This window comes from Melospiza georgiana, chromosome 22, assembly GCF_028018845.1.
Source record: "Melospiza georgiana isolate bMelGeo1 chromosome 22, bMelGeo1.pri, whole genome shotgun sequence".
NCBI classification, from domain to species: Eukaryota; Metazoa; Chordata; class Aves; order Passeriformes; family Passerellidae; genus Melospiza; species Melospiza georgiana.
The window spans coordinates 8552959-8567437 of NC_080451.1; the positions used below are offsets into that span (position 1 = coordinate 8552959).

Below are 14479 nucleotides of genomic sequence, written 5' to 3' on the forward strand. Positions count from 1 at the left end.
ATGACCAGTTTATAGCCAATTCCACTTCCAGTGAACTCCCAGTTTAGTCAAAGCCTGACACTAAATTTCCTGTGATGATGGGCAAGGACTTCTTGTGCCAAAGGCAGAAGCACTGTTCAAATTAAGGAGCTGAAGACTCCTAAAAATAAACAAATAAATACAAAGACCAGGTTTTCAGAGTTTGGGGAGTGAGGTGAGCATAAAAGTTTATCAAGACTGTAAACTACAGGAATTAATTGAGAAATATGAAGAGAGAAGAGGTTGGGTGTGAAGAACAGGTATCATTCTTGAAATAAATTTCTAACATGAGAGGCAATTCAAATGGAATATATTCTAACAAGGAGTTGTGTGGAAATCTTACACCAGCATTCAACCCACGAGTCAATGCATTCCAAAACTACAAATTCCAGAGAAATACTGACCAAAAACCCAATGTTAAACTGCAGAAGGAACATTCCTCGTGATCCGACAAATCTCAGATTTGTTGAGTTTATCACCACTGAAAGAAACAGCACACGGAAGCAAAAGCCAACAAGTTCCTGAGTGACAAAAATCTCCTCCCCTTTCCCCTTTTTCCAGTAATTGTGCATTTCCTGCCTGCTCAATTTTAGGAGCAGGGGATGCAAACACATCCCAAGTTCACAATTCCCAATTTGCCATCAGGTACAGCTGCTTAGAACATCTCAGGGCTTTTCCCAGTTTGCCATCAGGTAGAGCTGTCTAAGATATCCCAAATTCCCAATTTGCCATCAGGCAGAGCTGCCTAGAACATCCTAAATTCCCATTTCCCAATTTAGGTAGAGCTGCTTAGAACATCTCAGGGCTTTTCCCAGTTTGCCATCAGGTAGAGCTGCCCAGAACATCCCAAATTCCCAATTTGCCATCAGGTAGAACTGAGCAGACAGAGCTTATTCCATGAATTCCTGTCCAGCACATGCAGGGATGCATGGACATTGCTCCCAAATGAAATCCTGAAGGAATTTCTGGAAACAGAGCCCTGAAATGTCCTCAAACACTCTGTGGAATGGGAAAATTCAAGAGGTGTCTACGAGGACAAGCAGAGAGTGTTGGGGGTGGGTTTGGGGACACCTGAGGGGGGACAAAGCCCTTCCTGTGAGGTGTGAAATGTCCCTGCCACAACAGGGGACAAAGGAATGCTGCTGGAACAGGAGAAGTGCCCAGAGAGGGAAAGTTTGCTCAATTACACGACAAAACCGAACAGCATCACAAAGTCAACGGGAATTGATAAATTCCTATCAGAGCAGCCAGAGCTGTGGGGATGTGAGGAACCTTTCTGAAAATCATCAGTGCAAATGGCAACTTTTATCAGAATTATGAACACAAGGACAATGTCTTGCCAAGGTCAAAGAAAAAAAGGTTTGCACTGTTCAACTCCTGCCAGCCAATGAGGATTGCAGTTTGCTCCTAAAAATCAGCCTTTAAACAAAATAACAAACAAAAATATGCATTGAAACAACAAATGCCACCTATCAATAATTAGGTCAAAAAAAAGAGGATTCATCTTTCACATTGCAGCCTACAAATAATTAATATGGCATATTCCTAGAGGAAAATTATCCTTATTTTCAGAGACAATCAATACCTTCCTCAGGAATCTCGAGCTCCTCACACCCACAGCTCACCTGAACGAGGTCATGTATTGTCAGTAAAACAAAAGGGATTTTTCCCCCCAAAACCCTTACTTTTGCCAGTGAAATAAAAGGGATTTTTCCCCCCAAAATCCTCACTTTTTGATGCTCGTACAGTACTACCAATCAAATATTCTGCCATGATATTCACAATAAAAACCAACACCAAGAGGAATTTCTGAGGAACGTCATTAGAGGGGAGAGGGGATCAAAACTCAGCTGAATTACCCTCTTTTCCTACACTAGGATGGAAGGAAACTCTCCACTCAGTCATTCGACCAAACTCTGATTTCAGCTCTTCAGACACTTCCTATGCACAGCAACAAAACACAATTGAGTTTTGTTGTTAAAACAGGAGGTATTTTTGCTGTTTCCTCCACTTCAGACACATTGAAAAAGTAAACAAAACAAAAACGTTTGGACCTGCTTCTCTGGGCTTCACTGGGTCTCACTGATTTTTGACTTCACAATCAAGAGTGCAAATACAATCAGAGAAAATTAAAACTGTTAGTGCTTCAGCCTTTCTGACCTCTGTTTATAAGAAAACAGGGTTCTGTCACTGCACTGGTGCCTTCTTCTGGGAAAACCTTACAGTCCCTGCTTCCCACCCTGTAAATCCTCCAGGATTTTGGGAACCAGTTCACCCCAGTAGTGGCTGATGGAGAAAATGGGGTAAAGGACTGCTTCACCCAGGGAAAAATGAGGGAAAATTCACCTCCCACTTTTTGGGATAAACATCACCAATCCTACAGCAAAATTCTGCCAGGAAACCTCTCTGCCCCCACTGCCCCAGACACAGCCTCAGGACATGGCAGCAGGGGATGGAATGTTAGGATGGAGGAGAGAGAAGGAATTATATTTATTGGGACAGGACTGTGATCCCAGAGCAGAAATCCCAGGATTCACTTCACTCTTAATGAATATTCCAGGATAATTATGGATCTAGATATTTTCTAATCAAGACTATAAGAGCTAAGATGATTTCTGGGACAAGCCCAGAAAAGCAGGGAGAAAGATAAGATGGGAGCTGTGGGACAGAACATTTTTTCCTGCTGAAGGCTGGGTTTTGTTCAGCTCTTGGGGAAAAAATGACTTTCACATTTCTCCATCTTTGCTGCAGCACGAGAACTCGAGAACATGGGGGCTGTTAATGGCTACATGCTATTTTTCCCTGCCCAGTTAATAATGCCTGCACTGCTGACACGGGCTGGGAGTCAAAGGTAACACCCCCAACCACCAAACATGGGATTAATCCCATTCCCTCCACGCGACAACTCCCGAACACAATTTGGAAATGACAAGCGCTTGATGAAGTGACCCGACACCTTTCAAAAACCAGACTTCCAAAACGGTGCTCGAGCAGTTCTTGCGGCCCAAGAAGTGAACTTTAAAAGGGATTTCTGCTGATTTTTAAATTCTTCAGGTAATGGTGGGGGGGGGGAGTTACTCAGGGAAATGCAGGATCAGCAAAGTCACCACCTCTGTCCCCAGTTCAGCTCCAGGAACACTCGGCAGAGAAGACAAAGGAACGCGGTGCCCACGTTCCACACGCTTACCTCCCATCCAAAGTTTGTTTCCTTTAATGTGCTCCTCTGTACTGCCACATAGGGTCCAAATCTTTCCCCAACTTCAATCTTCTTTTTGGCCCAAATCCCTAGCCCTGCCCCTGGGATCGAAGATTCTCTGAGTTCAAAATCTGGTGGGATTGGAATGTCATCAGGAATGTAGACGGGAGCTTCATAGGGTGAGCCCTCCTTGGGAGTGAAGTCCTCACTGGTGGGGAAGGGTGACGGAGGTCCCACAGGGATGGGGGACATTATACTGTCCTCAGTTTCCTCCTCTGCGCTTTCTCCAGCAAGGAGATCGGGGTCGGTCTCGTACATATTATTTACAATCTCGCTGTCACCTAAAAGGGGGAAACAGCAGAACAAAACACACTGAGATACTCACGTGAACATTGGTTCAAAGGCTTGGCTAAGCCGAGCTCAAATTCTGCTAAAGGATAAAAACCTCCCTTGAGGAGCTCAGGTGCTGATCACCATGGGGTGAGGATCATTGCAGCCTGCTGGGTTCTATGGGATCAAGGGTCCTCTGCTGCTTGCACAGTGTTTTCCCCCTTCTTTCCAAAACCTCAGTTTTAGGAAAAAAATCTCTGCAAACAGCAGAGGACTCCTGATCCCATAGATTCCAAAATCTCAGTTTTGGGGGGAAAAAAATCTCTGCAAACAGCAGAGGACCCCTGATCCCATAGATCCCAAAACCTCAGTTTTGGAAAGAAGGGGGAAAAACACAGAAGAGGTGGTTGAGGTTTTCTTTAGGCACTTATTGCTTTGACTGGCTCAGTGTATTTTGTAAAAGGGATATAGAAATTTAAAAGAGGAATCATCAAAAGATTGGCCTTGGACATTTCCAGGGATCACAGCTGCTCTGGGCACCCTGTGCCAGAGCTTCTCCACCCTCCTAGAGAAGAATTCCTTGCTAATCTCTAATCCAGCCTTATTCTCTGTCACTTTGAAGCCAATTCCCTCTTGCTCTGACATGAAAACCCTGGGCACACAGAGGGAGGCAAAGTTTGGGGATTTTTCCAAGGGGAATCAATTTCTAAGCAAGGCCATTCATGTACTGAAACGAAAGCTCCATAATGAAAACGGAGCTTTCTCATCCAAAAATCAAAAAAAAAAGGCGGTGGTGGGGGAGCAAAACATGAAAGGGGGAAAGAAAAACACAATTTGTCACTCAACAGAAGGAGCTGGAGTATTTTAGGGGCAGGTTTGCCCTGTCTGCAGCAGCCACGAGGCAGCAGGGTGTGCTCAGCAGCTCCCACCACGATAACAAACCCAACAATCCAACAACCACCAATTTGTGGGCACTCCCGTTGGGCACAGCCAATGCCTGGCCACTGATGGCACCAGGGGTGGATTTGTCACCCACCAAAATGACATTTTGCACTGGCTCCAAGCTAGGAACCACCAGAAGGATAGCTGGAAAAGCACGGCTCCACTTGAGGTATTTATATTTCATCTCGTTGCTAACCTCAGAATGCACCTTCTGTCTGCAAGACACATCTCCCCCTCTATTTCTATTTTATTTTTTTAATGCCTAATAAAGATTTTCCGGAGTTCATGCCTGAGAAACTGGTGGCAGACTCCACTAAAGAGGAGGATTTTGATTCCTCTGCCAACATTATTTTTTTTTGCTCCAGTTTTTGGAGGAGAACAGGGAGCTGCCTGCTGCAGCTGACATGGGTTTCCTCTGCTAGAAAGTGCAGCCCTCCCTACTCAAACATGTCACCAGAACCAAGCTTTCATGAACATGAGATACTCCATCATCCTGAAAATATTTGTGGTTGCAGTAAATGTTTTCTCACCCAGTATTAGCAAGTCAAATTATTTTCTGCTCTATGATTAGCCTCTTTTGCACTTAAGGAACAGGAATTCCAACTGAGTTGAAGAGCAAAACTGGGTTTATTGGAGCACAACCTGTGAAAATTTCCAGAGGATACATGTAAAGTCTAAAGATACCTTACTACTGAACGTGGTTATTTTGATTTATTCTATAGGACAAGCAGGGCAGTTCTGATTCAATTTTAATTAACAGTGAAGCTGATCCTTCCTCTGACTGACCTCATATTTCAAGAAGAATCATCAAAAGACAGGTAAGTGTATTTTTTCAGTTGTTAAAAGACCAGGGAATGACAATGAAACAACAATTTCAGGTCATGATAGGTCTGCTACCAGAGGTTCCAGGTGGCATCTGTAGGAGGTGAATCCCAGATTGGGATTCAGATGTGGGAACGTTGGGTTCCTCAGCACAACTCAGCGCTGAGCTCAACAAGTTGTACCCAGCACTGATTAACAGCCAGAGGAAATCTGTGCTGTGCCCAAACCTGGCCCTTTTTTTTGTGGACTGAGAGATGGATTTCACAGAGTCCCAGAATCACTGAGGTTGGAAAAGACCTCCAGCATCATCAAGTGCAAGCTGTGACTGATCCCACCTTGTCCCCAGCCAGCGTGGCACATCCAGGCTTTCCTTGGACACCACCAGGGATGGGCACACCAAACCTCCCCTGGGCAGCCCCTGCCAAGGCCTGGGCACCTTTTCCATGAGGAAATTCCTGCTGATGTCCAGCCTGAGGCCATTTCTCCTTGTCTGGTCCCTATTCCCTGAGAGCCCAACCCCACCTGGCTGCACTGTCCTGCCTTGGAACCATGGAGAGAAAAAAGGTCCCCCCTGAGCCTCCTTTTCTCCAGGCTGGTGAAGGAGCTGATCTCCTCCACAGGTTGTGTTTTTTCCAGGGATTTCGGGGAAAACAAACAGCTAGGGCTCAGTTTTGATTATTCTGCATAATTTCCTAGATTGTCCCTACTGAACCCCTTCATCCCTGTGGGGCTCCTCTGAGCTTTACCCCAAATATTCCACAACTGGTTAAGTTAAAAAACACATTAAAAAAACAAAACAAAACAAAAAACCCACCAAAAATCCCAAAAAAGGGCAGAGAACATCTGATTTTCCAGGAACAACCCCCAGTTCTCCTGAGCTCCATCCCAACTCAGCCCTGGAGAGGCGGACGTGGCCGCTCTGCAGTGACAGTGACAATCACTCTGTGCCACGTCTGCTTTACCCCAAATATTCCACAATTGTTTAAGTTAAAAAACACATTAAAAAAAGCCAAAAAAACAAACCAAAAAAAGGGCAGAGAACATCCCCAGGAACAACCCCCAACTCTCCTGAGCTGTATCCCAACTCAGCCCCGGAGAGCCAGACGTGGCCGCTCTGCGGTGACAAACAGTGACAACCACTCTGTGCCACATCTGCCCCTCTGGAATGCCTGCCTGGGTGAAAAGCAGCACAGAAATACAACTTGACCTTATTGTTATTGTCATGAAACTAAAATTAGTCCCTGAAAGCTCCGCGGCGAAAGGAGTGGATAAAAAGGCTCATTGAAAGGTTGTTTCCACAGATAATCAGATATGGGCAGACGCTGAAAATCTGTGTGACACCAATGAGGGGCTGGCAACAAAGAGAGGGATGGTTTAGTGGTGCTGAGAGAGCTCATGAATAATCTATTTAGCAGCTGTAATGAAAGCAAAAGCGAGGCTGATGGTAAAGGAAATGGTGGTGGGGGAAATAATGAGTTGGGTTTTGGGGTGGGTTTGTTGTGTTTGGGGTTTAATATGTTTATTATTGTTTTTATTATCGTTATTGTTGTAATTTCTGCTTTAATTATTGTTGTTGTTGTTAGATATCTGATTCTGCTGTGGAAATACCCAATTATCTGAAATGGTTGAGAGTTTTTTACACTCACAGATTGCAAAGAGCTTCTTTGACTTCTTCACTGGGAACATTTAAAGAACATCCCAAGAATTAATTGCAGTTCCTGATTTGCACAATCTTGAGTTTCACTGATCTGGATAATTCAACATTTGTGTGAGACTCAGGTATTTTTATTTTCTTATCAAGGAGGAGAATGCCAGGCACCCTCTGAACTCACACTTTGCTCAGAACCTGGAGCCTCAGGCCCAAAGGAAATATCCAAACAGAAGAGGAGAAAGCACAAATATTCACAGAGAACTTCACAAATATTCACAAAGACCAACAGGTGCTTTTCCCTTAGGGATTAACTGGGTGTTGGAAGGGGTTTTATATCATTATCCAAACTTTGCAGCTCATTCCTAGCTGAGTTTAAAATTATATTTGAGTATTAAAACCTCAGTGCTGTCTAGAACTGCTTTTTAAGTGGTAATAATAATAATAATAATAATAATAATAATAATAATAATAATAATAATAATAATAATAATAATTATTATTATTATTATTATTATTATTATTATTATTATTATTATTATTATTATTATTATTATTATTATTATTATTATTATTATTATTATTATTATTGTCAGGAAAATATTCATTAGGCCTGGACTTCCCTGGGATTTGTTGCCATTTTCTGGCTCTACAGAAAGAGCAGTGGGGTGACCTCAAACATCTTTTCCAGCCCATAGAGGGACATCACCTCCACCCTTCCATGTCCTTGGATGATCTAAGCTTCCTGCTCTATGATTTCCCTTTGGAAATATTCCCCAGGGAAGAAACCAAACCAATCAAACCAAACCAAACCAATCAAACCCAACCCAACCAAACCCAACCCAACCAAACCAAACCATTCCTGATGCAATGGCTGGTGAGGAAGGCAGGTAAAATTTGAGCACTTTGAGCAATATCCTGAGGGCACTGAGCAGCCTGGTCTAGTGGGAGCTCCTCACAGCAGTGGATTTGGAATTGTACAATTTTTAAGGTCACTCCAACCTAAGGAATTCCCTCATTCCGTGATTCTTTATTTCACACCTCCAGTGGAAAAAAAACACCTACATTTCCAACTCTGGGGTGACAGGATTCTGTCTCCATTTCTATGGACTTAGACCAAAAATAAACTGATTTTTCTGACCCCTTTGTAGGCCAGAGGAGCTGGATCAGATCATCCAAACCCAGCCCTGATCTACCAAGAGGGAAATATTCCCATAAATGAGGTGCCTAGCTACTGCTGCCAGGGTTCATCACCTCAGGGTGTTGTTCTGCTCATCTCACCTGAATTCAGGTGAATTCTGAGCAATTCCTGCCCTCCATCCTGCCCTAATCCCCAGGGAATTCTGCAGGAGCCTCTCCCATCCCTCTATGCCCTGCCCAGAGCAGGAGCTGACAGCAGGCACAGCCCAGAGCTTGGCAGACACAGCCCTAAATCACAAAGGAACTTGGAAAGCCCAAGGAGAACCCACCCCAAAGTGCCTCCAGCACAGAATGATCCCAGTGGTCAGATTGCCACCTGATGGCCACAGCTGAAATACAATAGGAAATCCCAAATCCAGGCCCTGCTGTGCTGTATCTGCCCGGCAGGACCAAACCAAAAATCCAGATTTTCCTCAAGGTGGTGGGAGCTGTTGATGTCAGTCAGCTCTGGATCCAGCCCTGGCATTCCTGAGCACTGGGAGTGTCTAAAAGTCTTCTAAAATCCCACATGAAATGAGAAGAAATGAGAATTCTCCTTAAACTTTTGCCCTCCTCATGGATCCACACCTTCCTTCCCAGCCTTTTCTCCCTGCTGGGTGCAAAGCTGAAGCTGCAGCCAGGGAAAAGCCTGAATTCCCAGGGGGATTTCACTTCATGCTGCTAGAAACACCAGGAACACTTTTCCTCAGCCTTGTGTGATGAAAGAAATGTCCCTTTGTGGGTTGGATTGAGCAACACCCTCTCTGGAAGTTGGTGTGAAACACTTCTGCCGGAAAATAAACAAATTAGTGACAAAATGTCATGAGAGGAATTATTCCTCTTCCATTAAGGATGGGGTTAAAGCATTAAATGCTTCAAGGTCATAAAAAATGACTTTTTCCTCATCCATGGAAAATATTAATGAGAATTATGTAAGGAAAGGGCAATAAGCAATCTGTTGTTTAAGATTCTCAAGCCCACCACCCAATTTTTTCATCCCATTCATTGCAAGAACCTTTCTCCTCCACCTCCATCCAAGCTGTATTGGGATCTCCAATGTTTGGTGATCTGAAATGAACACATGCAGCACCCAAAGCAGAGCCTGGCCATGAGGAACCCCCTGAGCAGGTGCTCAGAGTGCAGAGGATGCTCTGACAGCTTTGCCCATCACCTCTGGCTGCTGCCAGAGCCAGGGGAAATTCTGCTTTAAATGAAAATTGGGAAATGAAATTTTTCTCTCTTTTGTTCACTCAAAAACCCCCTTCATTCTCACCAATTTTACAGTTGAAATAAAGCTTGGGCAATAAATATCCAGGCAGGGAAGTGGCCATGGGTGGGAAGTGGTTTTGCTCCCGTGCCAGGGTGCCAAGGGAATGTCACAGGGGCTGGTTTTACCTTTGAGAAATGGGGCTGCTCACACAAATCTTTACTCAATTTTTCTTCTACAACTTGCTGTGGTTTTGCCAGCTTTTCTGAGCATATCTAGAAATACCCAGCTTGGAATTTTAGTATTCACCCCATTGCATTCCTCCTGAATCTTGGACCTTTAACATGACAGAGCAAGCACACCAGATTATTTCTCAGTGGAATAATCTTTTTTGATTTCTTTAGATAAATCATATCCAGAGCTTCTCACAACTCCCTGACACCTGAGAAAAACCAAAATGCTATGAATAAAAGGAATGAGAGACAATCAAAATGGCTGTGGGTGAGATCTAGTCCTCACTATTTCCTGTTCAAGCTGGAATGGTGGCACAGAACGAGTCACAGGCCACAGCTTTGTCCAGCTGACAAGTTAAATTCCAGTAAATAGGTGTGCATGGAGAATTCAGACCCTGCCAACCTCAAATTGTTGGGCACTCAGTCAGATCCGAGCTGATCCCACAACAAACCCACCAGCCCAGCTCCAGCAGATATCCAAACTCCACTCTCAGCTTGTTTCCCTTAAAACACTACTGTGGGAAATGGATTTATAGATATTTTTATACAAATATTTCTATTTCTTTTAACAGAAATATTTCTTTTTCTCTTCCACACTACAAAGCACAGAATTTTGGGAATGCTCAAGAAGCAGGAAGGTGCTGATGGGGTAAACAGGATTCTGGAGGTGAATTCTCAAGAACACATCCCTGAGGGAGCCAGCTGCTCCACACTCTGCTGTACCCCAGTGACAACCCCAAACACTCCCATTTGCCAGGCCACACGTGGAAATTTTATTTATAGCTGTCATGGAAAGGAAATCTGGAGGAGCCACAAGTTTTTAGCAGCACATCCCTGTGTAAGATCCCAGACAGGAACAAGCTCTGAGCATTCCCAGCACAGGAACCTGCCCCAGGTACTGCTGAGTCTGCCTCTGCTGCCCAAATCTTTGCCGCTGGAGTTTAAGGACAAAATACATGGAATTTCCCTGATGGAGAACTGCTGCAGAACACATTAAAAACCCAATTTTCTGCTGAAGAATACTCAGAACTGCAGAGACAGTGAGGGATGAAGCAGGAGGGGGAGGCAGGACGAGGAAAAGGAAGGAGGACTCGTATAAAAATTAAACCCTTGGAAACACAGCCCCTTTCCCGTGCTTACTTTGTATGAAACTTTTTTTTCAAGTTTCATGTTTATGCCCTGCTTTGTCTTAGCTGGAACTGCACCTCTCGAGGCAGCTTCAAGTCCTTTTATTAAAAAGAAACAGAAAGCAGATCCGAAAGGAGCAGCGAGAGCAGATGAGGACTGAGCGGAGTTAATCGGGTGCATTTTTCAATAAACATTCCAAAAGCAGTTGCTGCAGAACTTGGCTGTGACTAGAACAGGTATTAAGGATTTCAAGTACCTTTGGTTTTAAGCAAAAAAAAAAATTAAGTGTTTTCTTTTATTAAGGGATTTCTGCTGGCAGAAATGAAGAATAAAGCTGGAAACAGTATTTCAGTGTGTTCCTTAATACCCATTTTCCTCTAGTAAAACCAGCAGGGAAAGTGTCCAAATTACTCTGCTCTAAATGCCAGTATTATATTTCCAGTAAAAGTCTGGTTCAAGCAGGCATCAAAAATATTTCCACATAAGATCCTTTTAGAATCAAACTCTGCAGAGAATGTTGTTGTTGCTGTTTGTTGTCCGTAACTTTGCTTCACCTGATTCCCCCTGAATCCACAATTTTGTTTTATATTTGAATTCAAGCTGACATTTTTACAATTTGTGCTATGTCCAAATATTGATTTGATCCATATTTGGATGCAGTAGATAAAGTTGGTTCTTTTAAGCAAAAAACAACAAAACAAAACAAAAAAAAAGCTCTGCTATCTTACTATTAAAGGAGCTGGAAAAAATATCAGCCTTTGGGATTTCTGTTTCTGAACTATTTATGAGATAAAAGCTCCAGTGAAGTGTCACAAGATGCGTACAGTGTATTACCAGAGCGATCACAAATATTTGGGGAGCAATAACACAACAGCAAAAAAATTCAGGGAAGGAAGGGAGGAAAGCCTGGAGAAAAGCTCCACTCAGTGCAGAAAATTCCTCATTGCTTTGCTTATTTTTGCTCCAAAATCCCTCCCCTTTACAAATCTATAGAAAGGCTCCAACCCCGCTGAAAAACGCAGCAAAGTGGAACTTTGGAAACGAGCGCGCGAGAAAATTCTCCGCTGGGAGAAACGCTCCCTAGTCAGAATAAATAAAGAAATGCACTCGGGCTGGCCCTCCAAAAACCAGCAGCCCGTGCTGGAGATTTCTCTCGGTGCTGGATGTCAGGCCATGGAGTGAGAATAAAGCGTTTGTGAGCCTCCAAAAGGAGCCCTCGCCATTGGAATTCGCGGCTCTGCCAAGCGCAGCCTTTGGGGCCGTTGTCACCGTCTCATTGTCATTCCGCTCACTGTGGCTTCCCCAGGGTCCCGAACAGGAGTCCTGGCATTATTAACAGGGCAGATTAATAGCAGAGAGGGGAGAGAGGCATTTTCACAAACAAGCCAAATATTAATATTAATCGATAACAATTTCCACTTCCTGACGGGAGGCGCGCAAACGGCGCGGGAGGAGAGGAGGGAGGGATGGAAGGGGACGGTGCCCATGGAGCGGGGAATGAAAGGGGAGCAGGGAATCAATGCAGGGCACAGGACGGAGCCGTGAGGTGGGTGTCAAAAGCAGGGCTCTATTTTCACAGGCACACACAGGCACACATTTTAATGCCACCAGATAAGTGGGATTTGCCTCGCCCCGGCCAAAAAGAATAAAATTCCGGGGAAGCTCGCCGGTTTTATATTGGGGAAGAAACAGCACAGCTCTGCAAAAACAGGGGGAAAATATCCTGTATCTTATTTTTGCCCTCCTGAGTAAGGCTGTACTCTGCAACTGTACTTTCCTCAACACTCAGAACACCACACAGATATTTTTTTAAATTCCAGTTTTCTATGTTTGCGTTTCAAGCTCTTTTCTACTACCACCCCTCCGTTTTAAAGCCAAAAAATTCTGTGAAACTTTTTCCACCTTTTCTAATGGATCAGCCCTATTTTTTAAATTCAGTCTTTGGGAGTCTTTATCATTATTTCACACACTCTTTAATTACAAACAGCACAAGCAGAATGCGCAGGGGTGTTGCCAAAGAGTTTCCCAAATGCTCCAACTCACAATATCAGTGAAGCCAAATCCAACCATTCCACCTCAAAGTCTTTTAGCACAGACCCCACTGGGCCACTGAGTTGAGTCCTCCCCAAGCTTTGACCAAACAAATGAGTTTTTCACTCAAAGACACATTTTTGCAGCAGTCTTTGGGCCCAGGGATGTTTCTCCCAGATCTGGAAGTGAAGATCTGGGTGAAAACCCCTCCTGGAACAGAAGGGGCTGTCTGAGCTCTGCCCCACACGGGACACACAAAGGACACTCATCTCTGGTCTGGGCTGGTTTCTTCACTGTGACCCACAAGGACAACGCTAAATCTGGACTGGGAGCAAAGGATTGTGCTCAAAAATCAGCTGGAAATGGGTTTCCCATTCCTCATGGGTTCACTCCCAAAGCCCCTGGAATGCTCTGGAGTTTTGCATCCAGCCCCTGACTCGTTTTGGGTTTCATTTTATGCCCCTACACATCCCAGCCTACCCTAAGCCCACCAAGCCAAAACATATTTGGGACTCTGCACCCATCCAGTTGTGTCCATCCAGCCAGTTCACCTTTCACCTGCCACATTTTCACCATGTAAATAAGGAAAATTCAGAGGTCTACCAAGCATTTCCCACCACTGGGCTGAGGAGGTTCCTGATATTTTGGGACCAGAACTGTACTCCTTTCCTTGACTAATCACCTTTCCTCTGGCTACCAGTGTACTGATAATTGTAGAAATGTTTAATTACTATGAAAAATGGAATTTTAACCGAGTGATGACAGTAAGAAACAACTGGGGGTTTAAATGCTGTTTTCTGCAGAGATCTCTCCATTTCTCCTGCCCCCATCCCATTGAATAAATGATTTATTTCAATAAATGTTTGCACTGGGAGCACCTCCTCAGAGCTGCTGTTTGGGGCACTTTCCTCCTGGCCACTCAAGTGCTCTTTTCTCTCTGGGAACAAGAAGCTGACAAAGAACCGAGCGCGTGTTTAATCCTCCTGCCTTTCCCCACTGCAGTCTGTTTACAAGTCACTTCTGACGGAGAAAGTGCTCCCAGAGTTTGTCTGCAAAATGTAGGACAGGAGAAATGGCAGTGGGAAGTGACACTCCATAAAATCCTTCCCCAACCCTGGTACAGGTGGGATTCCTGGGAGAATCCTCTCCAAAGGAACTTTGCCCAATTCCATTGGACTCCACAGTTGTTTTAGACCTACTCATTTCATAGCCACACCACAATATCCTCCTGGCTCAGCCTGACAGATCCATTCACACTCATTTTAACCTGATTCCAGCAGATTCTGGTGCAGTCACAACCTGGAAAGCAGTGGAAGCACGAGGATAGGCACTCCTCACATCCAGGCAGAGCTTCTCATTTCCCTCTCCTCCTTCCAAAGCAATCCTGGGTGTTGCACCCTCCACCTGGCCCTATTTAAAGCCACAACATTATTCCAAAAAAAGGATTATTTATACTAAAAACACTCCTGGGACTACTGTATTTGTATTTCAGGGCTGCTGCATCCCCTATTTCCTCACTGCTCTAATATGGCCCGAGGCAGAGCGGCTGAAATGACTTGCGATGCCACTGTAATTTTTATCAAGGCTTGTTCCTGGTAAAAAGCCTCTTTGTTTCAAAGAAATGTGATTTGGCCTTTTTCCTCCTCTGCTCTATTCCTTGGTTAATATACCACTTCCACTCGCCCCGGGGCTAAGAAAGGTATTCCATGGAATTGGTCAAATCTCACTGTTTTTCTTCTAAATCA

At 44.3% G+C, this 14479-nt stretch overlaps 1 protein-coding gene across 1 annotated transcript in view; it reads right to left on the reverse strand.

Moving 5' to 3' along the window:
• PRDM16 (PR/SET domain 16) overlaps positions 1 to 14479 on the reverse strand; it is a 289994-nt gene that overhangs the window by 178518 nt on the left and 96997 nt on the right. Inside the window, exon 2 of the mRNA XM_058039157.1 lies at positions 3206 to 3555. Within this exon, the coding sequence (XP_057895140.1) occupies positions 3206 to 3555 (350 nt within the window). The remainder of the gene's footprint in view (positions 1 to 3205; positions 3556 to 14479) is intronic.